At 43.4% G+C, this 27,715-nt stretch overlaps 1 protein-coding gene across 2 annotated transcripts in view; it reads left to right on the top strand.

The window, feature by feature from the left end:
* The window catches only part of LOC124804716 (dehydrogenase/reductase SDR family member on chromosome X), a 66,608-nt gene that overhangs the window by 17,209 nt on the left and 21,684 nt on the right, over nucleotides 1–27,715 (top strand). Inside the window, exons 3-4 of one of the 2 annotated variants that reach the window (XM_047264988.1) lie at nucleotides 9,027–9,200; nucleotides 27,419–27,629. In XM_047264988.1, coding sequence (XP_047120944.1) covers nucleotides 9,027–9,200; nucleotides 27,419–27,629 — 385 coding nt within the window. The remainder of the gene's footprint in view (nucleotides 1–9,026; nucleotides 9,201–27,418; nucleotides 27,630–27,715) is intronic. The other variant, XM_047264989.1, reaches the window with a different exon arrangement.

Here is a 27,715-nt window from a genome sequence, read left to right as displayed (position 1 = left end):
AACACTAAACACAAACAACACTAATGCACTCTGGTGGCCATTCTACCTGATGCAGAGAATTGACAGTCTAATCATTTACATACCCACCAATTGTGTGTACATGTATGAAGTTACGTGGACATCCAAGCATGTTGTCTTGAGTGCTTCACAATTTTTTTTGTAAGGGGGACTATAATTATTATTATTATTATTATTATTATTATTATTATTATTATTATTATTTCTATCCTTTCTCAGACGTTATGTCTGGTTAAAAATGGAAAGTGGCGTGGACCTTGATCAAGCGTGACTTCCTTTTAACTGTACGGTATTTGTTACATTGCATTTAGGAACTTTCGGCTAATTGAACATGTATTAATGATATCAATATAATAGAGGGAAACATTCCACGTGGGAAAAATATATCTAAAAACAAAGATGATGTGACTTACCGAACGAAAGCGCTGGCAGGTCGATAGACACACAAACATACACACAAAATTCTAGCTTTCGCAACAAATGGTTGCTTCGTCAGGAAAGAGGGAAGGAGAGGGAAAGACGAAAGGATGTGTGTTTTAAGGGAGAGGGTAAGGAGTCTTTCCAATCGCGGGAGCGGAAAGACTTACCTTAAGGGGGGAAAAAGGACGGGTATACGCTCGCGCGCGCACGCGCACACACACACACACACACACACACACACACACACACACACACACACACACACACACACACACACACGAGCAGACATATTTAAAGACAAAGAGTTTGGGCAGAGATGTCAGTCAAGGCGGACACACGAGCAGACATATTTAAAGACAAAGAGTTTGGGCAGAGATGTCAGTCAAGGCGGAAGTGCAGAGGCAAAGATGATGTTGAATGACAGGTGAGGTATGAGTGGCGGCAACTTGAAATTAGCAGAGATTGGGCCTGGTGGGTAACGGTAACGCTAATTTCAAGTTGCCGCCACTCATACCTCACCTGTCATTCAACATCATCTTTGCCTCTGCACTTCCGCCTCGACTGACATCTCTACCCAAACTCTTTGTCTTTAAATATGTCTGCTTGTGCCTGTATATGTGTGGATGGATATGTGTTTGTGTGCGCGAGTGTATACCCGTCCTTTTTTCCCCCTAAGGTAAGTCTTTCTGCTCCCGGGATTGGAATGACTCCTTACCCTCTCCCTTAAAACCCACTTCCTTTCGTCTTTCCCTCTCCTTCCCTCTTTCCTGACGAAGCAACCGTTCGTTGTGAAAGCTAGAATTTTGTGTGTATGTTTGTGTGTCTATCGACCTGCCAGCGCTTTCGTTCGGTAAGTCACATCATCTTTGTTTTTTGAACATGTATTAATAATTACAGATTTCTGTAGTTGTATATATACGTTTGGATGTAGCTGTATTGCATTGATGTACTGGTGGATATTGTGTGGTATGACTCCTGTAGTTGATAGTATAATTGGTATAATGTCAACTTTATCCTGATACTATATGTCCTTGACTTCCTCAGCCAGTTGGATGTATTTTTCAATTTTTTCTGCTGTTTTCTTCTGTATATTTGTTGTATTGGGTATGGATATTTAGATTAGTTACGTTAATTTCTTCTTTTTATTGGTGAGTATGATGTCAGGTTTGTTATGTGGTGGTGTCTTATCTGTTGTTATGGTTCTGTTCCAGTACAATTTGTATTCATCATTCTTCAGTACATTTTGTGGTGCATACTTGTATGTGGGAACATGTTGTTTCATTAGTTTATGTTGTAGGGCAAGTTGTTGATGTATTATTTTTGCTACATTGTCATGTCTTCTGGGGTATTCTGTATTTGCTAGTATTGTACATCCGCTTGTTATGTGATCAACTGTTTCTATTTGTTGTTTGCAAAGACTGCATTTATCTGTTGTGGTGTTGGGATCTTTAATAATATGCTTCCTGTAATATGTCGTCATAACTGCCGCCTGCTTCACGTCTGCTGTGCAGCGAGCTACCTTAATTTAAGTATCAACTGTATTTTTCTTACTTGTCACTTCTTCTTCCGTGTGTTTTTGCTTTTAGGAAGCTTTAATTGTCGAGTGCTAGTAATAGTGTTCCATAGATTTCGTGTTTGTTTTGAATACAGTCAGAGAGAGTCCCTTTGGTCAGCCACAGTACCAGTAGTGCTAGTGTTTGTTTTGAATACAGTCCAGAGACAGGTAGTGCTATTTTAATTGTTTTCTACAAGAAGTGGCTAGCAATCACAGTTTAGTCAACAATCAGCCGTCTTTATTGAATTAGCAGACTAGTTAAAAGTTGATTAACTCTCTACAGTAAATTGATTCCTTAGGATGGATAGGATGTGTGACTGCTGTGTACGGATGCAGGAGGAGCTGACCACTGTTCACGAACAGCTGAGCGTGTTGATGGCCGCGGTCAGCCGTCTTCAGGCTGCTGCAATGGGGAGTCTGGTGCGTTGCATGGTACACCCACTGTCCCTGCTGTCGAGACATCTTCGCGGGTACCGGGCACGGTTGGGCCACCCTCTCCCCAAGGGGAGTGGCGGGTTCAGCAGCGTTCGCGGCGCACGAGGTGGAGGGTAAATGTGGAGGCTGGCCGTGTGGCATCGCCCGCTCTGCCTCTGAGTGGACATGTGGCTGCTCCTTCAGAAAGGTCCGAGCAGGCACACGGGGGGAGGGGTTTATTAGTTATTGGGAGCTCCAACGTTAGGTGGGTGATGGAGCCCCTTAGGGAGATAGCGGAAAGGTCGGGGAAGAAGGCCAGTGTTCACTCTGTCTGCTTGCCGGGGGGTCTCATCCGAGATGTGGAGGAGGCCCTGCCGGCGGCGATAGAGAGCACCGGGTGCACCCGACTGCAAATTGTTGCTCATGTCGGCACCAATGACTCCTGCCGTCTGGGTTCAGAGGTCATCCTCAGTTATACAGGCGGTTGGCGGAATTGGTGAAGGCGGAAAGCCTCGCTTGCGGGGTGGAATCAGAGCTAACTATTTGTAGTATCGTTCACAGAACCGATCGCGGTCCTCTGGTTTGGAGCCGAGTGGAAGGCTTAAACCAGAGGCTCAGACGATTCTGCAGAGATCTGGGGTGCAAATTTCTTGACCTCCGCTATCGGGTGGAGAAATGTAGGGTCACCCTGAATAGGTCAGGTGTGCACTACACGCCGGAAGTGGCTACGAGGGTAACGGAGTACGTGCGGAGTGCACATAGGGGTTTTTTAGGTTAGAGAATTCCCTCCGTAGGCCCGACAAGACGCCTCCAGCGACGTGGCAAGGTAGGAGTAGGCAAAATGCAACAGGGAATGACAATATTAATGTGCTAATAGTAAACTGCAGGAGCGTCTATACTATAGAAAGGTCCCAGAACTGCTCTCATTAATAAACGGTCACAACGCCCATATAGTACTGGGGATAGAAAGTTGACTGAAACCAGACGTACACAGTAATGAAATCCTAAACTCAGATTGGAATGTATACCGCAGAGACGGGCTTGGACAGTGAAGGGGGAGGCATGTTTATAGTGATAAGAAGTCCAATAGTATCGAAGGAAATTGATGGAGATCCGAAATGTGAAATGATTTGGGTGAAGGTCACGGTTAAAGCAGGCTCAGACATGGTAATTGGATGTCTCTATAGGCCCCCTGGCTCAGCAGCTGTTGTGGCTGAGCACCTGAAGGATAATTTGGAAAATATTTTGAGCAGATTGCCCCACGTCATAGTTCTGGGTGGAGATTTTAATTTGCCGGATATAGACTGGGAGACTCAAATGTTCATAACTGGTGGCAGGCACAAAGAATCCAGTGGAAATTTTTGTAAGTGATTTATCTGAAAACTACCTTGAGCAGTAAAACAGAGAACCGACTCGTGGCGATAACATATTAGACCTTCTGGTGACAAACAGACCCGAACTATTTGAAACAGTTAAAGTAGAACAGGGAATCAGCGATCATAAAGCGGTTACTGCATCGATGATTTCAGCCGTAAATAGAAATATTAAAAAAGGTAGGAAGATTTTTCTGTTTAGCAAAAGTGACAAAAAGCAGATTACAGGTACCTGACGGCTCAACACAGAAGTTTTGTCTCAAGTACAGATAGTGTTGAGGATCAGTGGACAAAGTTCAAAACCATCGTACAATATGCGTTAGGTGAGTATGTGCCAAGCAAGATCGTAAGAGATGGAAAAGAGCCACCGCGGTACAACAACCGAGTTAGAAAACCGCTGCGGAAGCAAAGGGAACTTCACAGCAAACATAAAAATAGCCAAAGCCTTGCAGACAAACAAAAATTACGCGAAGCGAAATATAGTGTGAGGAGGGCTATGCTAGAGGCGTTCAATGAATTCGAAAGTAAAGTTCTATGTACTGACTTGGCAGAAAATCCTAAGAAATTTTGGTCGTATGTCAACGCGGTAGGTGGGTCAAAACAAAATGTCCAAACACTCTGTGACCAAAATCGTACTGAAACAGAGGATGACAGACTGAAGGCCGAAATACTAAATGTCTTTTTCGAAAGCTGTTTCACAGAGGAAGACTGCACTGTAGTTCCTTCTCTAGATTGTCGTACAGATGACAAAATGGTAGATATAGAAATAGATGACAGAGGGATAGAGAAACAATTAAAATCGCTCAAAAGAGGAAAGGCTGCTGGACCTGATGGGATACAGTTCGATTTTACACAGAGTACGCGAAGGAACTTGCCCCCCTTCTTACAGCGGTGTACCGTAGGTATCTAGAAGAGCATAGCGTTCCAAAGGATTGGAAAAGGGTACAGGTCATCCCCGTTTTCAAGAAGGGACGTCGAACAGATGTGCAGAACTATAGACCTATATCTCTAACGTCGATCAGTTGTAGAATTTTGGAACACGTATTATGTTAGAGTATAATGACTTTTCTGGAAACTAGAAATCTACTCTGTAGGAATCAGCATGGGTGTCGAAAAATACGATCGTGTGAAAACCAGCTCACGCTATTCGTCCACAAGACTCAGAGGGCCATAGACACGGGTTCCCAGGTAGGTGCCTTGTTTCTTGACTTTCAAAAGGCATTTGATACAGTTCCCCACAGTCGTTTAATGATCAAAGTAAGAGCATATGGACTATCAGACCAATTGTGTGATTGGATTGAAGAGTTCCTAGATAACAGAACGCAGCACGTCATTCTCAATGGAGAGAAGTCTTCCGAAGTAAGAGCGATTTCAGGTGTGTCGCAGGGGAGTGTCATAGGACCGTTGTTATTCACAGTATACATAAATGACCTTGTGGATGACATCGGAAGTTCACTGAGGCTTTTTGCAGATGATGCTGTGGTGTATCGAGAGGTTGTAACTATGGAAAATTGTACTGAAATGCAGGAGGATCTGCAGCGAATTGACGCCTGGTGCAGGGAATGGCAATTGAATCTCAATGTAGACAGGTGTAATGTGCTGCGAATACATAGAAAGATAGATCCCTTATCATTTAGCTACAAAATAGCAGGTCAGCAACTGGAAGCAGTTAATTCCATAAATTATCTGGGGGTACGCATTAGGAGTGATTTAATATGGAATGATCATATAAAGTTGATCATTGGTAAAGCTGATGCCAGACTGAGATTCATTGGAAGAATCCTAAGGAAATGCAATCCGAAAACAAAGGAAGTAGGTTACAGTACGCTTGTTCACCCACTGCTTGAATATTGCTCAGCAATGTGGGATCTGTACCAGATATGGTTGATAGAAGAGATAGAGAGGATCCAACGGAGAGCAGCGCACTTCGTTACCGGATCATTTAGTAATCGTGAAAGCATTACGGAGATGATAGATAAACTCCAGTGGAAGACTCTGCAGGAGAGACGCTCAGTAGGTTGGTACGTGCTTTTGTTAAAGTTTCGAGAACATACCTTCACCGAAGAGTCAAGCAGTATATTGCTCCCTCCTACGTATATCTCGCGAAGAGACCATGAGGATAAAATCAGAGAGATTAGAGCCCACACAGAAGCATACCGACAATCCTTTCCACCAACAATATGAGACTGGAATAGAAGGGAGAACCGATAGAGGTACTCAGGGTACCCTTCGTTACACACCGTCAGGTGGCTTGCGGAGTATGGATGTAGATGTAGATGTAGATCTGGTGTTTATTGTTTGATCCTGTATTGCAATCATGAATTCTTCCGTCTCACTGTATATATTGCCTTTTGTTAGCCATGTGTTGGATGCGTCTTGATCGATGTGTGGCTATGTTAGATGATACGGGTGCTTGCCATGTAGTATTTTCTTTTTCCAATTTACTTTCTTTGTATCTGTTAATGTTATGTGGTCTAAAGGGTTGTAGAAGTGGTTATGAAATTGCAGTGGTGTAGCCGATGTATTTATGAGTGATTGCTTTGTGTATTTTGCTAGTTTCTGCTCGTTCTAGAAAGAATTTTCTTAAATTGTCTACCTGTCCATAATGTAGGTTTTTTATACCGATAAATCCCCTTCCTCCTTCCTTTCTGCTTAATGTGAATCTTTCTGTTGCTGAATGTATGTGATGTATTCTATATTTGTGGCATTGTGATCGTGTAAGTGTATTGAGTGCTTCTAGGTCTGTGTTACTCCATTTCACTACTCCAAATGAGTAGGTCAGTATTGGTGTAGCATAAGTATTTATAGCTTTTGTCTTGTTTCTTGCTGTCAATTCTGTTTTCAGTATTTTTGTTGGTCTTTGTCTGTATTTTTCTTTTAGTTCTTCTTTAATATTTGTATTGTCTATTCCTATTTTTTGTCTGTATCCTAGATATTTATAGGCATCTGTTTTATCCATCGCTTCTATGCAGTCACTGTGGTTATCCAATATGTAATCTTCTTGTTTAACATGTTTTCCCTTGACTATGCTATTTTTCTTACATTTGTCTGTTCCAAAAGCCATATTTATATCATTGCTGAAGACTTCTGTTATCTTTAGTAATTGGTTGAGTTGTTGATTTGTTGCTGCCAGTAGTTTTATATCATCCATGTATAGCAAATGTGTGATTTTGTGTGGGTATGTTCCAGTAATATTGTATCCATAATTTGTATTGTTTAGCATGTTGGATAGTGGGTTCAGAGCAAGGCAGAACCAGAAAGGACTTAATGAGTCTCCTTGGTATATTCCACGCTTAATCTGTATTGGCTGTGATGTGATATTATTTGAATTTGTTTGGATATTAAGTGTGGTTTTCCAATTTTTCATCACTATGTTTAGGAACTGTATCAATTTAGGATCTACTTTGTATATTTCCAATATTTGTAGTAACCATGAGTGGGGTACACTATTAAAAGCTTTTTGGTAATCAATGTATGCATAGTGTAGCGACCTTTGTTTAGTTTTAGCTTGATATGTCACCTCTGCATCTATTATCAATTGCTCTTTACATCCTCATGCTCCTTTGCAACAGCCTTTTTGTTCTTCATTTATAATTTTGTTCTGTGTTGTATGTGTCATTACTTTCTGTGCAATGACTGAAGTTAATATTTTGTATATTGTTGGTAGGCATGTTATGGGGCGATATTTAGCTGGGTTTGCTGTGTCTGCTTGGTCTTTAGGTTTCAGATAAGTTATTACATGTGTAAGTGTATCAGGGAATGTGTATGGGTCTGCAATATAACTGTTAAATAATTTAGTTAGATGTGAATGTGTTGAGGTGAATTTCTTTAGCCAGAAATTTGCTGTTTTATCTTTTGCAGGGGCTTTCCAATTGTGCGTAGAATTAATTGATCGGGTGACTTCATGTTGCAAAATTATCACTTCAGGCATTTGTGGTATCATCTTGTATGTATCTGTTTCTGCTTGTATCCACCGTGCATGTCTGTTGTGTTGTACCGGGTTTGACCATATGTTGCTCCAGAAGTGTTCCATGTCTGTTATGTTTGGTGGATTGTCTATTTTAATGTGTGTGTTATCTATTGTCTGGTAAAATTTCTTTTGGTTTGTGTTGAATGGTTGGTTTTGTTTCCTTCTGTTTTCACTTGTTTTGTATCTTCTAAGTTGTTTGGCCAATGCTTGTAATTTCTGCTTCTTATCATCTAATTGCTCTATCACTTCTTGTTGTGAGATTTTACCTAACCTTTTTTTTTTTTTTTTTTTTTTTTTTTTTTTTTTTTTTTTTTTGTGTTGGTTGGTTCTGATCTCTGCCTAGTGTGTATATTTAGTGTAGTGAGTGCTCCTATATAAACCAGTAGTTGTAACTCTTCCATAGTTGTGTTTTCATTTATTTTGTTGTGTATGATTGTGTTGATAGTTTTTTTATTGTTGTTTCGACTTGTGGGTTATTTGGCAGTCTATGCAAGAATGGTCTAATGTCTGTATTTGTGTCTTTGTATTCTATATATGTCATCTGAAATTTTTCTTCTATATCTAACATGTGTGTCACTTCGTGTTCTATTTGTGCTTGTTCTCGTGGCTGTCTTAAGATTTCGTTTTCCCCTGACTGTTTAATTGATGCGTGTTGTTCTTTGTTTGTTTGCTCTGGGATGTTTGAGTCCATTACTGTATTTTCTTCTTCTTCTGATTGCACATTATTTTGTTCCAGTATTTGTTGTACTTGTTGTTTGATGTTTTCTAATTCTGACTGGGGTATCCTGTTATTTTTGATTATTACATGGATCTGATCAGCTAGTCGTTGTTCTGTTAAAAATTTTAATTCCGGGTATCTGGTAATAAATGTTGTGTATACTTGTGATCTGTATCCAGTTGTGTTGGTTCCTAGGTTTGTTGCTTGGTAATAACAGAACATGAGGTGTCGATTAACTTCATCTGACCATCTCATCCTCTGTCTTTGTTTTCCTTCTAGGGTGGTTGCAGGAAGCATATCCTGCAAAACACCTCTATTTGGATTTATTATTATTATTATTTTACTGCTACTAATGTTATATTCATTCCATGAGCATGAAGTTGGTATTTAATTTGTTTTAATTCAGTCAATTGTCTGATACTGACATATGACTGATGTTAAGATAGCCTTTACAAAAATACTTATTTCAGAGTAGGCAAACTAGTGGAAAATCTCAACTAGTTACCTGTTTCTGTACTAAATTTTTATGGAAATATCATTAATTTCAAATGGTTTTAGGCTGCAGAAACACAAAAGCTGGAGAGAGAACAATTGAAAGAATCCGTTCATTGGGTGTCACTAGTGGTTCTGCAGAATGTTTTACACTAGACATGGCGTCTTTTAAATCTATTAAGGAATTTGCTGCAAATGTAACTGTGAAACATCCTGCTTTACATCTTCTTATTAACAATGGTGAGTAGGGATGTCACTTCATGTAATTTGTTATGATAGTCATAATTCAGAATGCTTCAGTTTCAAAATATTTTACAACTTTCTGATTGTATACAAATTTAACAGCTGGTAATGTGGTGCTGCCAGGATGCTCATACATCCTAATCTTGTATCAGGTAGGAAGAGGACTGGACTGTGTCTACAGTGCAAAAATGAACTTCATTTATTTACTTGTTTTTAAATTATGAAGGAAGTTCAGAAAGGAAAATCTTTTGCAACTTCAGTCAATAACATACTATGTTTTTTCACTTTGTGTAGTGTGCAGGTTTACATTTCTGAACATTTAAAGCAAGTTGCCAATATTTGCACCACTTCAAAATCTTATCATGATCTGACTTGATATTTATCCAACTTCTTCCAGACTGTACTCCATTATAGATAATTGCATCATCTGTAAAAGGTCTGAGGTTCTAATTAATATTTTCTGTAAGGTTGATAATACAAAATGTGAACAGCAAGGGTCCCAACACACTTCTGTGGGCCACACTCTAAGTTACTTCAACATCTAAAAATTTCTCTCCACCCAAGATAACCTTCTACATCCTCCAGACCAAAAAATCCTCAATCCAGTCACAAATTTCACCTGATACCTCATTCCCTCGTACTTAAAAGCATTGGTGTGGTACAGAATCAAATGTGTATTGGAAATAAAGAGTGTCTGCATCTACCTGACTGCCTGTATCCAAGGCTTTCATTATGTCATGCGAGAAAAATGTGAATAGGGTTTCACAAGACTGATATTTTTTTAAGTTCATGATGGTTGGCATGAAGGAGGTCATTCTGTTCAAGATACCTTATTTTGTGAGCTCAGAGAGATTCTACAACAAATTAATGTCAAGGATATTAGGCGGTGGTTTTGTAGATCACGTCAACTACCTTTCTTGTAGACAGTGTGATCTGTGCTTTCTTCAAAGTACTGAGCAGGCTTTTTGTTCAAGATATCCATGATAGATTGTAGTTAGAAGAAGGGCTAATTCAGCTAAAAATTCAGTACAGAATCTGATAGGGATGCCATTGGGCACTGGGGCTTTGTTAAAATTCAGCCCTTTCTCAATACCTCTGACACTAATACTGATTTAACTCATCTTTCAGTGGTACAAGGACTACATTGGGGCAATTCTCATGAGTTTTCGTTTGCAAAGGAACATTTGAAAATGTGGTTAAGCATTTGAGTTTTTGCTTTGCTTTGCTACCCTCAGATTAAGTTCCTGTCTCACTCACTTGGGACTGGACACTAACTTTGGTGCCACTAACAGCCTTTACATAAGACCAGAATTTCTTTGGATTTTGTGAAATATGATTTGACAATATTCTGTTATAGTAGTCATTGGAGACTGTATGCATTGCTCTCTTGACAACCAAACACATTTCATTCAGCATCTTTCTCTGTAGCCCTTTGCTTTGTTTTACGCCAATCGTGCGGTAATCTGTTTCTCTAGAAGTTCCTTTACAGTGACTGTATACCATGGAGGGTCCATCCTAGTATGAATTGTCCTACTGGGTATATATCTATCCATTGCATGGTCAGCCATTGTTCCTTTAGGCTCCTACCCTGTTCTGAAAGTTTAAAGTTCCTCATTGAGAAAGGACACTACTGATTTTTTTATCTAGTTCACTCAACATAGACGTCTCTGTGCTCATTTTAGTTATGCTTTTTACTTTGGTAATCATTGTTACCACATGGTCACTGATACCAGTTTCGACGTGGATATCCTCAGACGTGAGGTCTATTCGTTGCCATTAAATCCAATATATTTCCATCATGAGTGGGGTTCTGAACTATCTGTTCTAGGTAATTTTCAGAGAAGGCATTTAGCAATGTTTCACAGGATGTCTTACTATGCCCACCACTAACAAAACTGATTTTTCCCCACTTGATTGTTGGATGATTAAAGTCTCCACCAATGATTATGGTATGATTGGGGAACTTACATACAAATGAACTGAGGCTTTAAAGATTTCACTTACATCAGGAGATGAGACTGGTGGATGATAGTAGGCTCCAATTATTATTTTATGCCCAACCCTGCTACTGAGTCTTGCCAAACATTCTCACATGCAACTTTAATTTCTGTCTTGGTGAATCTGAGTTACTTGTCTACTGTAACAAATAGACTACCTAGATTTCCCATTAGCCTATCCTTTTGATAAGCACTTTAATTTCAGGGTTCAACTTTCAACCAGTTTTCTGTACCTAGTATTATGTAATCTTTACAGGGACACTTGAAACTCTGGCACTTTGTTGCAAATGCTTCAGCAGTTAACTACTAGGATTTTAATAGTCTCACTTGTGAGAAACATTTCTCTCAATCTTACACTGATTATTCTGGGTTTCCTACAGCTGTCATTATCTGGACTGGATGGAGAGTCATGTAGTCCAAAAACCCTTGTGTGCACATCGCACATGATCAGATACCTGGATAGCACCCTATGATGTGTAGTGCACACGTGACTCATTTAGGGGGACCCTACAGTTCTCAATCCTATGCCACAAGTCCAGGAAATAGCAACATAGCTTGTCATAGAACTGTCAAAGTCTCTGGTTCAGTTTTTCAACTCAGACCCAAGGGGTCACGGTCAGTTCTGGGGATAATGCTGCAAATTGTGAGCTTCATTGAAACCCCATGTGCAAGGCTGGTCTTCTCAACCTTCTCTGCCAGTCACTGGAATGATAAAAGTAAGACTTCGGAGCCCAGACAACAGGCTTCAATTGTTCCAAGATGCGCAATGATCTGCAGTTGTTTGCACCCTGTTCTGTTGATGATTGCTGGAATAGATTTTTTCAGAATGTTGAATGATGGCCCCAAAGTGTACACACTGAGTGCACCTAGTGTACTGTCCTGTCCATTGATGCCATTTCCCTAAGGGGTACCATCATTCACCGTACACTTCAGCTGCTGATGATTAATAGCCTCCTACCCTTAAAAGGGTATTGTGTTTGGCCCATATTGACACCATACAAAATGAGTTTGCCCAAAACAGGTGAACTGAGTCGCACTGGCTCAGTTTCATTTTCTGTGAAAGACTGCACCTGAACTTGTTGGCAGATGTGTATACTACTTGGTGTCCTCCCTGATACCCATACACACTGTACAGGACACCTAGGTCTATCATTGAAGTGCCACTTGCAGTCAAGTGGGGGGAGTAGTGACAGATCCCATACTTTCTGCAATTGAGACAGGACCCACAGGAGAGGATAGCACTTCAGGTACATTTTGTACGGTATCCCAGGTACATAACTCTTGAGAGCTCCTCCAACACACGAATCCACAGCAGCTGCCATCGTTTGACAGTAGTCAGGGCGATTCCCAGTTGCTCTGTTCGAAAACAGCCTTCGCAATGGGGCTGCAATTTGGCTGGTGCAATGTATTAACAGTACAGTAGCTTCAAACTAGGCCTGCTGATTATCTCTCTCATGTTGAGTTAAAAACATTACTAATTCCCTATAAGGATTTGGGCATATACACAAAATGAGATTTTTCTTAAGGCAACAGAAAAACCTTCGGTAAAAATTACTAATTTCTGAAAACTTTTTACGTTAGTTATAATTATTAGCGAACTTGAAAATGGAGTTAATTTGTGATAAATGTGGGTAATATAAACTCTCCTTTAAGGGAAAACTAGAGCAAACACAATATGTTTGCTAGAATATCTGCTATTGTAACAAAATGGCAAATGCCAATTTACTAAAAATTGGAGGATGCACAAGAGGTCGTAGAGAGCAGATGGTAGACTTCAGTTTATTGGTAGAATACTGGGGAAGTGCAATCAGTCGACAAAGGAGATTACTTACGAATTACTAGTGCGATCCATTCTAGAATATTGTAAAGTGTATGGGACCCATACCAAATAGGACTAACAGGGGATATTGGATGTATACAGAGAAGGGCAGCATGAATGGTCAGATTTTTAATCAAAGGGAGAAAGTTACAGGGATGCTGAAAAAACTGAACTGGCAGACTTCCCCCTGCGGGTCGGGGGGTTAGAATAGGCCAGAGGTATTCCTTCCTGTCATAAGAGGCGACCTTTATGTGATAGTCTTCTGTAGGGTTTGACCTCCATTTTTCAAAATTTTCCCAAAGAGCGAGCCAATTGGGGAAGGGCACCTTACATGGTGCAACATGTCCATCTTGCGCTGAGACCTATCACATCCTTCGTTGACGTGGATCTGCACTTCTGCTCACTCTCCAACTGTTGGGCGAGGTCACCCTCCTGGGTGCATATCTTCCCATCAACTGTGCACTATCGTATTCTACGCAGACGATGATAATGGCCTTGTTTGTTTGGTTGCACCTGATATCCAGCACGGCAGCCAGTCCGTTCTAGTGGTGCTGCCATGTACACTGTTGGTTGCAGCCCACTGACCACACAGGAATTGCTCTGTGGCTGGGTGGTGCCTGTGGGGAGGACACCTGGACAGAGTGGGTGGCATCAGGGTGGATGAAGCTTACTATGTCATCTCTTGCTGGCGGCCAAACACCAGCAGTCTCTAAGCTTTCATGGGCCCAATTCAATGCACAGAAGTAGGACCCCAAATCGTTCCCCTCCCTGACCACACCATGGGAGGAACGTCGGGCTAAGGATGGCAGTGGCTCTTATTTGCTCCAGTACATTGTATGTTCAAATGATGATGGGGAATCTTTAATGTCAATGAAGCCTCAGTTTTTTGTCAAGCATTTAGGGGAGGTGGAGGGCTTGTCCAAAATGAGATCCGGGTCAGTCTCGATCAAAACAGCATCCTCTGCCCAGTCAGAGGTGTTACTCGCTTGTGGCAAGCTGGAGATGTTTCTGTAACCATCACACCCCATAAGAGCTTAAATATAATCCAGGGTATCATATTTCACAGGGACCTTCTTCTGCAGGCTGACAATGAGCTGCGCGCCAATTTAGAGCAGTGAGGTGTACATTTCATTCAGCGTGTCCACCAGGGTCTGAGGGATAATCGGGTTGCCACCGGTGCCTTCATCTTGGACTTCAAGGGTGATACATTTCCCGAGAAAGTCAAAGTGATGGTCTACTGCTGTGATGAAAGCCCTATATCCCTCCCCCAATTCGGTGCTTCAAATGCTGGAAATTCGGCCGTATGTCTTCCCACTGTACTTCCAGTGTCACATGTCAAGATTGCGGATGTCCATCACAACCTAATACTCCATGTGCCCCGCCTCCCATCTGTGTCAACTGCAGAGAGCACCATTTGCCTTGCTTCCCTGACTGCAGGATTCTCCAAAAAACAAAAAAACAAAACGTGGATTACAAGATGCTGGACTGTCTGACCTACACCGAGGCTAAGAGGAAATTTGAACGCTTACATCCTGTACGTATGACATCATCTTAAGCCGCCGCCACTACGACAGTTCTAGCCCCATCAGATCTGACAAACCGAGCTACCTCTCAGAGCTGGAAGACTACACCTGCCCCCTCGATGGTGGAGAGCCCTTCCCTCCCTATTGCTCCAGCACGACCTACTTCGGGAGCAAACCCCTGCCCTGCCCCCATCCATCAGGGATGTCAGTCCCCACTTCTGCGCCAGATAAGTGTAAATCTTCTTCTGCTCCGCTCGCTAGGAAGGGGTCACTTCCCAGGCTTTTGCTAGTGGGAAAGATGACACCTGCTGAAGAGCCCAAAAGCAGCTGGTCATAAGGCTTCACGCACATCGTCAGTCCCAGAGACTTTCCCAGTCTCACGATATCATCCTCCAGTGGAATTGTGGCGGTTTTTTCCACCGCCTGGTTGAGCTACGGCAACTGTTAAGCTTTACACCTGCTATCTGCAGTGTCCTCCAGGAAACCTGGTTCCCAGCAATGCGGACCCCTGCCATCCATGGCTATAAGGGATATTATAGGAACTGTAGCGACTATAATAGACAGTCAGGTGGGGTTTGTGTTTATGTTCGAAACTCGGTCTGTAGTGAAACTGCGCCCCTTCAAACCCCTCTTGAAGCTGTGGCTGTCACAATAAGGATGACACAGGAAATAACTGTCTGCAATGTATATCTTCCTCCAGATGGTGCAAATCCCTGAATGTATTAGCTGCACTGAGTAATCGACTCCCTAAACCTTTCATTCTTTTGGGAGCTTTTAACACTTGTAACCCCTTGCGGGATGGCACCGTGCTTACTGGCCAAGGCAGAGATGTCTAAACTTTACTGTCACATTTCGACCTCAGCCTCTTCAATACTGGGGCTGCCACACATTTCAGTGTGGGTCATGGTAGTTACTCGGCGATTGACTTATCAATTTGCAGCCCAAGACTTCTCCCATCTCTCCTCTGAGAGCATGTGATGACCTGTGTGGTAGTGACCACTTCCCCATATTCCTGTGACAGCACCGGTGTCAGGCCCACAGATGCCTGCCTAGACGGGCTTTAAACTAAGAGGACTGGGGAACTTCCACCTCTGCTGTCACTGTTGAATCTCCACGACATGGGAACGTCGACTTGATGGTTGAGCAGGTGACTACAACAATCCTTTCTGTGGCAGAAAACGTGATCCCTCACTCTTTGGTGGTCCCGGTGAAAGGCGGTCCCATGGTGCTTGCGAGAAGTCTTTGAAGCAATTAAGGAGCATTGGTGAGCTCTACAACAGCATAAGTGGCACCCTTTCCTGGAACACCTCATAGCCTTTAAACTGCTCTGTGCCTGTGTTCACCAACTTATCAGACGACAGAAGCAGGAGTGTTAGTCGAGATATGTCTCGACCATTGGGTGCCATACATCACCTTCCCAAGTCTCGGCAAGGATCAAACTTGTTTCCCCACAGGGGGTCCACAACTCTTTTGTGGATACGTGTGTGGTGAGCACGGGGCCCCAAGCTAGTGCAGTTCTCCTTCCTCAACGGGCTGCCCTAACCCCCTTCCCTATCCCTCCTCGTCCCCCAATCCTCCCCCCTCCCCTACCTCCCTTTCACACTCCCTCTTCTTGGGAGTAATGTATTGAGCCTTTGTTCGGATACAGACGTTTGAAAACTCCAGGATCCTGTTTCCTTTGTTTTTCTCCATCCTCACACTTTCTTCCTCTATTGGTCTTTCCCTACATTCACTCTTCTCCTTGCTTTCATGCCCTTACTTCTATCTCTGCCTCATTCTCCTTGCCCTATTCTCCTTGTCTTCTTTACCGTGTCTTATTCTCTGCTTCGGCGTTTGAGATTCTTTTTTTCTCTCTCTCTCTCTCTCTCTCTCTCTCTCTCTCTCTCTCTCTCTCTCCTCCCTGTGCGTGTCTGAAGGCCGACCCACGTGTTCTCTCTCTCTCTCTCTCTCTCTCTCTCTCTCTCTCTCTCTCTCTCTCTCTCTTTCCTCTCTCTTTCCTCCCTGTGCGTGTCTGAAGGCCGACCCACGTGTTCGCACACGTAGCCGGTGACGGGGTAACACGTAATTTCCCCCCCTGGGTAGACAAGTAAGGCACGCACGTACCCCCTGGTAAAGGCCAGGCCAAGGGAGGGGTGATTGCCTGTGCTGTTATCTTCCAAACGTGCCGATTGGTCCCTCCGTCCATTTCTCGGAAGGTGTGGACAATCACCTAGGGCGGGAGTGCCCTCTGAGAGGGCCCCCACAAGGAAGGAGTGCGCAATCAGAGACACTGGCAATCATGGGGGATTGATCCGCAATGGATTTCTTCTTCTTCTTCTTCTTCCATGTGTTCTGCCCAGAAAAAGAAAGCTACATTAAACTCCTGTTCAGAAAATTCTACAACCAGCACTGAAGTTTCTTGTTACAAGATCTGGCAGTCACGGTTTCTCAACAGTCAACCCTTTTGTCATTCAGAAGGCTGTAGATGTGATTGCAGGACCAGTGAAATCTTGTAATCAGTTGCGCAACGGTACCTTGCTGTTGGAGACAGAGAATGCCTTCCAGGCCCAAAAATTACTTCGAGCCCCTCTCCTACACACATTTCCTGTACGGGTGGAGGCCCACCGCACCTTGATTTCGTTGCGTTGCGTTGCGTGGTGTGGTGTATACCAGGTCACTCAACGGACTAACTGATGAGGAGATTCTGTCTTTCCTCTCTGATCAGGGAGTGACGGCCGTCCATCGGGTCGTGAAAAGGGTCGACAAGGATCTCGTACCGAACCGAGCCATATTCCTGACGTTTGACATTGTGCAACTGCCTTCACGAATTAAAGCAGGTTATGAGATCATTTCTGTTCGGCCATATGTACCCAGCCCTACAAGGTGTTACCAATGTCAGTGGTTTAACCATATACGGCAGTCTTGTTCAAGTGTGGCTAAATGCGTTACCTGTGGCAGGAACGCCCATGAGGGTGACTATCCACCTCCGTCCCCTCATTGCATCAACTGTATGGGTGACCATGCTGCCTCCTCTCGCAACTGCCCCGTCTACAAAGATGAGAAAAATATACAGGAACTTGGAGTGAAAGAGAAGGTGTCGACCTCGGCTGCTCGCAAGTTATTCAATAGCAGAAAGCCCACTGTGCTTCTGGCAGGTTAATACAGTACCGTTCTCGCCTCTCCTCGGCCTACCAGGGAGGTAGCTACACAGACATGTGATCTAACATTTTGCGATTTGGTCATCAGATCGGCCAGTGCTAAGATCGCCCGATCAATGTCTCCTCTTCCTCCCACCAACCCTAAGGCTCAAACGTCATCTGCTACTGCTAAGACGAGAACCTCTAAATCAGATGCTCAGACCTTCAAAAAAGAACCGACATGTGGAGATTTCTTCTGTACACAAACTTCACAGCCATCAACTGTTCTTTCGACAAAATGTGATTCTTCAAAGAAGGCTCAGAGAAAAAAGAGTTCTCCATTTCCACCAAGGCGCGTTTCTTCTCCTGCGCCACCCAGCGGTTGCCGTCCCCGGCTATCTTCAGTTTCGCCATACCACACTGCTTTTCACCTCCATGGCAACCTTCCATGATCATAACTTCTCCAGCTGCAACAGTCAGGTCGCATACCTCACGGAAGTTATTCTCACTGCTACTGAATATTCCATCCCTCGTACTTCCTCTTCTCCACGTCGAGTCCCAGTCCCCTGGTGGACTACAGCATGCAGCGACGCTATTCGTGCTCGGCGACGTGCTTTACGCACCTTCCAACGCCACCCTACGATGGCGAACTGTGTCAGTTGCAAACGAGTCTGTGCACAATGTCGTCGTGTTACCTAAGAAAGCAAAAAGGTTTGATTGGTGGCTTTCACCAGCTCATTCAACAGTTTTACTCCTCCTTCGGTTGTCTGGGGGGTGGCCTATGCTGGCTATCTGGCACCAAGGTCCACTCCCCGATTTCTGGCATGACTAGCAAATGAAGTCCTTGTGGATCCTGAGGATGTCTCAAATGCCTTCGGCCACTTTTTCGCGGAGGTTTCGAGCTCTGCCCATTACCACTCTGCCTTCCTCCCCAGAAAACAAGCAGAGGAGGCACGGCCACTTTCTTTCCACCACCACGCGGGAACTCGAAAGTGCACTCGCCCGGTCCCAATCCTCTGCTCCAGGGCCCTATGGTATCCATATTCAGATGCTGAAGAACCTTTCTCCTGCAGGTAAAGGCTTTCTTCTTCGCGCCTATAATCGCATCTGGACTGAAGGTCATGTTCCCACATGCTGGTGTGAAGCAATTGTTGTTCCCATACCCGAACCGGGAAAGGACAAATACCGTCCTTCCAGTTATTGCCCTATCTCCCTTACCAGCTGCGTCTGCAAGGTGATGGAGTGTATGGTAAATTCTAGATTGGTTTGGCTCTTTGAAACTCGACGCCTCCTTACCAATGTCCAATGTGGCTTTCATAGGTGCTGCTCTGCTGTTGACCACCTAGTTACCTTGTCGACCTTCATTATGAACAACTTTTTGCGTAAGCGCCAGACGGTGGCTGTGTTCTTTGATTTGGAGAAGGCTTACGACACCTGTTGGGGGGGCGGGCATTCTTCGCACCATGCGCACTTGTGGCCGCCTCCCTCTTTTTATTAATGCGTTTTTAATGGATCGAATGTTCAGGGTACGTGTGGGTTCTGTTTGGTCAGATGCCTTTCGCCAGGAGAATGGTATGCCCCAGGGCTCCGTTTTGAGTGTGGCCCTTTTTGCCATAGCTATCAATCCAATAATTGATTGCCTTCCAGCTGACGTTTCAAGCTCCCTTTTCGTGGACGAATTTACGATCTACTGCCATGCTCAGAGAACATGTTTCCTGGAGCGCTGTCTTCAGCGTTATCTAGACCATCTATATTGCTGGAGTGTCGCTAATGGTTTCCGTTTTTCTGGTGAGAAAACGGTCTGTATGAACTTCTGGCATTACAGTTTCTTCCACCGTCTTCCTCACGTCTCGGTCCCGTTGCTCTCCCATTCGTGGAGACAACAAAATTTTTGGGTCTTACATTTGACAGGAAACTTTGCTGGTCTCCACATGTGTCTTACTTGGCTGCTCACTGTACCCATTCCCTAAATGTCCCCAGTGTTCTCAGCGATACATCATGGGGAGCAGATCGAATGGTCCTGCTTTGCTTACATCGGTCCATTGTCCAATCAAAGCTGGATTATGGGAGCTTTGTCTACTCTTCTGCCCGGCCGTCCATCTTATGCCGTCTAAACCCTATCCACGATCGGGGGTTACGTCTGGTGACTGGAGCATTCTACACCAGCCCTGTTGAGTCTGTATGCTGAAGCTGCCGAATTACCGCTAAACTACTGGCGCAATATGTTCCTTTGTCAGAATGCCTGCCGGCTGATGTCAATGCCCGCCCACCCGTCATATTTCTCCTTCTTTGACGACTCTCTCGACCGCCAATAAGGGCTGTATGTCTCTGCCCTCTTACCTCCTGGAGCTCGCTTTCGTAGCCTGCTTCAGCAACTTGATTTTACCCTCCCTACGACTTTGAGTGGGTGTGAGCCCAACGCCACCTTGGCTCCAGGCTCAGGATCCCGTTCACCTTGAACTCGGCTCGCTCCCAAAGGAGAGGACTGCGAATTCGATATACCACTAGAGGTTTGTCGAACTTCATTCGAGGCTTGCTAATAACGTCTTTATTTACACAGATGGCTCCAAGACTACTGCTGACGTCGGATGTGCCTTTGTCATTGGGGGTGATACCTTTCAATACTGGCTCCTTGACCAGTGTTAAAGCTTTACAGCTGAGCTTTTTGCTCTTTATCAGGCTGTTCAGTATATCCGCCGCCATCGTCATTCTCCATATGCCATCTGCTCTGATTCTTTGAGTGCCATTCAAAGTCTCCATGACTCATATTTGGACCACCCTCTCGTCCAACGAATTCAATGGTCTCTTCAGTCGCTAGCTAATACCAGCGCTCATGTCCTTTTTTTGTGGATTCCTGGCCATGTTGGTGTGCCTGGGAACGAAGCTGCTGATGCTGCGGTCAAGGCTGCTGTCCTCCTGCCTCGGACAGCTTCCTTTTGTGTCCCATCAACTGATGTTCTTGGGGTTCTTTGTCGGCGCCTTTCATCATTGTTGCATGAGGCTTGGTCCTCTCCCCGTGAAAATAAGCTTAGGGCCATCAAACCGATCCCGACTGCTTGGACGACCTCTTCATGCCCTTCCCGGTGAGAGGTCATTTTGGCCAGGTTGCGGAATGGGCATTGCCGATTTAGCTACCACTACCTGTTGTCCGGTGACCCCACCCTGCAGTGCCCCTGTGGTCATCCCTTGATGGTGCGCCATGTTTTATTGGCCTGTCCCCGTTTTATTCACTCTCGTGTTGTCCTGTGTCTGCTGTCTACCTTACAGGAACTTTTAGCTGATGACACTCGAGCAGCTGCTCGTGTCCTTAGTTTTATTACATTGACAGACTTGTCCAAAACGATCTAACTCTTTTATTTTGTTTCTCTGCGTCTTTGTAAATACTTTCTGGTGTTGGCCCCCCCTTGCATTTTTCTACGCTATTAGTGCACTAACATTTGTGACTGGGCACTAATGACCATAGTAGTTGCGTGCCCTAAAACAAAAAAAAAAGAAAATCAAACATGTTTTTGGGTACCAGACCCCAACAGGTGTTCCTGGTGTTAACATAAAATTTGTGTTATAATCGCGATTGCCAAGGATTTTGCTGAGGACTTTGCTTGAGCCTCTGTGTCGGAGAACTACCCCCGCCCCCCCCCTCCTCCCTCGATCGGATCGGATCCACAGTCAGATGATTAAATATCTCTCATCTGACTACAAGCGACATCTCCTCGTCATCTTCAACCGGATCTGGTGCGATCATGACTTTCCATCGCAATGGCGTGAGAGTACCATCATTCCAGTGCTCAAACCCGGTAAAAACCCACTTGATGTGGATAGCTATCGGCCCATCAGCCTCACCAACGTTCTTTGTAAGCTGCTGGAACGTATGGTGTGTTGACGGTTGGGTTGGGTCGGGTCCTGGAGTCATGTGGCTTACTGGCTTCATGTCAGGCGGCTTTCGCCAGGGTTGCTCTACCAATGATAATCTTGTGTCCCTCGAGGCTGCCATCTGAACAGCCTTTTCCAGACACCAACACCTGGGTGCCATCTCTTTTGCTTTATGAAAAGCGTGTGACACGACCTGGCAACATCATACCCTTGCAACATTATATGAGTGGGGTCTCAGAGGTCCGCTCCTGAGTTTTATCCAAAATTTCCTGTCACTTCGTACTTTCCATGTTCAAGTTGGTGCCTCCCATAGTTCCACCCATATCCAGGAGAATGGGGTCCCACAGGGCTCTGTATTGAGTGTATCATTATTTTTAGTGGCCATTAATGGTTTAGCAGCAGATGTTGGGCTGTCTGTCTCACCTTCTCTGTATGCAGACGACTTCTGCATTTCGTAATGCTCCATCATTACTGGTGTTGCTGAGCAGTGCCTACAAGGGGCCATCTGCTAGGTGCAGTTATGGGCTGTAGCCCACAGCTTTCAGTTTTCAGTCGTGAAGTCGTGTATTATGCACTTCTGTCAGCGTTATACCGTTCATCCAGAATGATGACTTTACCTTAATGACGATCCACTCACTGTAGTGGAGACATATCGATTCTTAGGACTGGTTTTTGACACTTGATTGACTTGGCTTCCTCACCTTCATCAGCTTAAGTGAATGTGCTGGCAGCACCTCAATACCCTCCACTGCCTGAGCAACACCAACTGGGGTGCAGATCGCTCTACGCTGCAGCTGCTCTACAGAGCCCTTTTTCAGAGCTCCCGCATCGGCAGCCCTGGTCAGGGATTCCAATTGCAGTTTGTGACCGATCCCTTCTTTCTGAACTAGAGTCCTTGCCTTTACCACCTATACTTGATGTCCATTCACGTTCACCTCCATGGTATACACCTAGGCCGCGGCTTCGCCTCGACCTTTCACATGGCCCTAAGAACTCGGTTAACCCCACAGCTCTCCGCTGCCACTTCCTCTTGATTCTTGACATGTACTGCAGCCATTTACTCGTTTATACTGATGGCTCGATGGCTGATGATCACGTCGGCTATGCGTATGACCATGCATGGAGGAAATATTGAACAGCATTCCTTGCCTGATGGCTGCAGTGTTTTCACTGCTGAGCTGATGGCCATATCTTGTGCTCTTGAGCACATCCGTTCATGCTCTGGGGAGTAGTTTCTTCTGTGTACTGACTCCTTGAGCAGCCTCGTCATCCTTTGGTAGTGAACATCCAGGAGTCCATCTATGCCCTGGAACATTCCAGTCATTCAATGGTGTTTGTCTGGACCCCAGGTCATGTTGGAATCGCAGGCAATGAACTTGCTGACAGGCTGACCGAGCAGGCTATACGGAAACTGCTAATGGAGATCGGCTTCTCCGCAACTGACCTGTGTTCAGTACTACACCACAGGGTTTTGCGACTTTGGGAGACAAAATGGCATAACCTCAGTGAGCAGAACAAACTGTGTGCCATTAAGGAGACTACGAATGTGTGGAAGACCTCCATGCGGGCCTTTCACAGGGACTCTGCGGATCTCTGTCGGATCCGCACTGGCCACGCTTGGGTTACGCACTGCTACCTTCTGTGCCCTGATGACCCGCCTCAGTGTCAGTGCGGTGTCCGGCTGACAGTGGCCTATATCTTGGTGAGCTGTCCTTCTTTGGCTGCCCTGCAATGGGCTCTTCAGTTACCGGACTTGTTGCCATTAATTTTAGCTGATAATGCCCCTCATCAGCTAATTTAGTTTTACGTCTTATATGTGACGGTGGGCTTCATCATTCTATATAAGTTTTTGTGCATGTCCTTTGTGTTCTCCACACTAATGCTTTTAGGCTGGATGTTTTAATGTGTTGCTGAGTGGCTGGCTTTTCGCTTTTATTCTCTTGGTTGGCCAGCCACAGTCGTCTGCTCTCTTGTTTTTATCCCATCTACCTGTTTCTTGTTTCTCTCTGTGGCCTTCTTTTCATGTTTTCTCCATAGTAGTGTTGGTTGTCCTTCTGTCATTCTTCTGGGTCTTCCATTCTCCTGTTATTGTGCTGTATGTCTCCTTCCTTTTCTTCTTTCCCTTGTGTAATTATTTTACTGGGAATAAGGGACCGATGACCTCGCAGTTTGGTCCCCTCCCCCCTCCTTTAAACCAACCAACTGGCAGACTTTTGAAGATAGAAATAAGTTTGAAGAACCAGTTTTAAACGATGACTGTAAAAATTTATTGCATTTCCCTATGTATCGCTCACATAGGGATCATGAGGATAAGAGTAGAATAATTACTGCACACGTACACAGAGGCATTCAGTCAGTCATTCTTTCCATGCTCCATACATGGAAGGAACCCCAATAACTGGTGCAATGGGATGTGCCCTCAGCCATGCACTTTCTGGTGGTTTGCAAAGTATGGATGTAGATCTAGATGTAGAAAATGGTAACTTCCAAAAATTCTCAAAAATCACTTTTGTTTGTGTTAATACATATTGAAATTTTGGATGATCTGTTCTTTGGCAGTAGCTAAGTATCACAAATGCTGATTTGCCATGAAGGAAGTTATCCAAAAATACTCTTACTGGTAACTTACAAAAATATAGCTGTGTAAGTGTCCAAAAATTCTCAAAAAAAACCTATTTGTCTTGTAATTATACAATGAAATTAGGGAAAGATTGTCTTGAAAGAGAATAGGTCTACCATTCTCAAATTTTGAAAGAGCACAAATAAGTTTAAGCTGAAGGTTGATAATAACAGTAAGTTTGTCAAGGCACTCATGAATGTTTGAAATTTCACAGTATGTCACAGTGCAAATGGGTGTTGATAAAATTGGTGAAAGACTATGCAAAAGTGATGTGAACAGTAAAATATGCAAATCTAGAATTTCATATCGGCACACATCATCTTGCAGTTGTGGTGTTGCTTTTTGATACAAATAAATGTGAGAGTGCATAGTTTTCTTTTTTTTCTTTCTTTCTTTCTTTCTTTCTTTCTTTTCTGTGCCAACTTCTTTACTGGCTTGCCAAAGTAATACACTGCAGCATGAGTTTATCTTAGTCAGAATCCAGAAAATGTGCAGCCCCAACAAATCATGTCTTCTGCATATTGCAGCTAACAATGCTGCCTGCAAATGCTTTATCAGTACTCGTCATATTCATGGCTTACCTTCTAGATAAAATAATCTTTGTTCACATTTGAATACTGAAAAGTGTCTTGGACCTTGTTGATCCTTATACATATATGAACGTATTGCAACAGTTATTGGCCTGTAACTCTACGTGTACCCACATGATAAAATACCATGAAGTACACATACCGTCCTTATTACATAAGGAAATACTGAGCCACAGTGAGCTGTCTTCTCCTTATACTTGGCTGTACCTTCCAGCCAACAACAACTCGTATTTCTGCACTGTGCTGACACATAGCAGGAAACTGAACTGGCCTCAGAGGGCCACACAGAAGGTATAGTAGACGGGAAAAACACATGATTTGACACAGGCCTTGCTATCAACTCAAGGCATTGATCTAACTGCTCTGCTAACCTAAAAGAGTGATTTACATTATATGACAGAGTAACTTCTAATCTGTCTAATATGTAGAAAACAAAAAAGAAATTTAATTAATGCAAATGTTTTAGTGAGTCTTATAAAATGACATGATCAGCACTGTTTAGTAACATTATCAGGATGCTACATAACTTATGGAACTGCCTAAAGATACCAGTTATAACTGCTGGCAAGCATTGGAAAGCAGCTGTAATCCACGCAATGATGAATGCATGAAACTAGTTAAATTATGCAAAATGCATGAAAGTGTAAAATATAATTGTAGTTCTTACACTATTGTACGTACTACGTTGTATAATGAAGCATATAAGCAAACCAAGAGAAAAGTGTAACAGTTCATTTTGAAGAAAGCTTGGTGAATGTGATACTAGGTATATATCTTAATGTGCATTTCTCTTTTGTTGCGATACAGATCTTGTGAAACTTTCTGGCAGATAAAAACTTCATGCCAGACCAGGCCCTGAACCTGGGACCTTTGCCTTTCCCAGTCCAGCACACAGTTTTAATCTGGAAAGAAGTATGAAATTGGCACATACTCCACTGCAAACTGGAAATTCTGGAAAAAAAACCATGCTCTGGGTTAGCCAATCCTCTGTCATAAACTTTCTTCTAGGAGTGTTAGTCATGCAAGGTATGCAGGAGAACTTCTGAGGAGTTTGGAAGGTAGGAGAAAAGCACTGGTGGATGTGAATCCGTGAGGGCAGGTCATGAGTTCTGCTTGGATAGCTCAGTGAGTAGAGCTCTTTCCCCATAAAGGCAATATCTCAGGTTCAAATCCCAGTTCAGCACAGTTTTAATCTGCCAGGAAGTTTAAAATTAGTAGATGCTTCGCCGCCGAATAAAAATTTGTTCTGGTTACAGGTCACCTGATGGTCATCCATGAAATTGCCTGGTAGTGTCATGTAGAGCTCTTTTTTTGGAAAAAAGACAAACTAGGCAGTGACTTGGATATGCTTTAAAGTATCAGTAGCTGTGACAGCATAAATGTGTACCTCAAAGTAAAAATTACATATTGAGGCTTCCAGTTTCGGGTGAATGATGGAGCATTGTATTGAGTCCACCTCAGCCTATCCTCATCTAAGTTGCAGGATTTTGCACCCATTGTCATTGGTGATATGATCTTCAGAGTCGTTAGGCCATGTCATATTCCTCTTCAAACTTGATCAGTGATTGATCCCTCTGCTGAGATCCTCTTCAGGATTCCTCTGATTTCCCACAACGGCTGAACACTCTTTGACCATCCTGAACAAGGTCCCAGAGGAATCGAAACATCTATCATTGAAGAGGAATATGACATGGCTTAATAACACTGAAGATTTTATCATCAGTCATTGTCTTTCTGAGAAATCTATCTTCAGTTTGTACATTAAGCTGTCGACTGTTCCTCTTTAAAGAGACAGCTGCAAGCTTTTCCCTTACTTAAACTGTGACAGGCTATTACAATAATGTGTTTTGGTACAGGTTACTGTTGTTGTTGGTTTTTTTCCGTTCTGATAACTGGCTTTGTTCAGTTAAAGAATATTTTGGATCTTTTAAAAAAAATAAGCATACTGTTATCATACCTAATTCATGATATATCATACACATTTGTGAATAATAGATTTCAGCTATCAGTCGCACTTTTGAAATTCCAGCTAGAAACTAGCTGTTTTCAATGCACTGTCATTTTTGATCAATGCATGTAATTCCTGTTCGTTGGGCCTCATCTACAGTTCATTGAGTATTCAATGAACTGTGGATGAAGCCCGACCAACAGGCATTACACACTTCATAAGGAAAATTAGTATGTCTATTTTATTTTTAAACACTCTGGCACATTATATCACAATTCTGTCACTGTAATGTTTTTTTATATAACCTCACCAATCTGCCTATGGATTTTGACAGCTTTCACACATTTTGCCCACAGAAAATGAACCACAGCTCATTATTCCACATCTGGCAAGATTTTCAGTTAACTAAATCATTATAAATAGGCATAAACAAGTTTAAAAATAAATGAATGAATGCGTAAACTATGACATCTGTAATGAGCCAGTAGACAAAAGTACTTGACATGCATATGCAGATTGCAGAGTGCAGCAACATGGTGGTGCATTTTTAAAAATAGTACAGCTCATAGTGATAAACTGTGCTCCTTCAAATTTAAATGCACAGAGGACATTTGGGGCCAGTGATATGTTATTTGTGTAAAACTTGAAAGCTGTAAAGTCTGTATTGAAAAAGATAGTGATACTTACCATATAGTGTCATCTCTAAAAGAATCTTTGCATCTGTGTTTTCAGCTGGCATTATGTTTGTGCCGTTTTCACTGACAGAAGATGGATATGAATCACATTTTGCCGTCAATTACTTGGGTCACTGCCTGCTCACACACCTACTGCTGCCACAGCTGAAGGTAGGTGGGCACTCGAGAGACGTCAATGCACGCATCATTAATGTCTCCTCCAGTGCCCACGTGGTGGGGAACATAAACTTCAAGGACTTAAACTTGAAGTAAGTACATATCACATGTAACTGCCCAGTGCTTCTTATTCCCAGTGTTTCTTATTGCATATCTGTTATGTGATAAATATTTAATA

The sequence above is a fragment of the Schistocerca piceifrons genome, chromosome 7 (assembly GCF_021461385.2).
Source record: "Schistocerca piceifrons isolate TAMUIC-IGC-003096 chromosome 7, iqSchPice1.1, whole genome shotgun sequence".
Classification (NCBI taxonomy): Eukaryota; Metazoa; Arthropoda; class Insecta; order Orthoptera; family Acrididae; genus Schistocerca; species Schistocerca piceifrons.
This window is presented reverse-complemented; position numbering and strand designations above follow the sequence as displayed.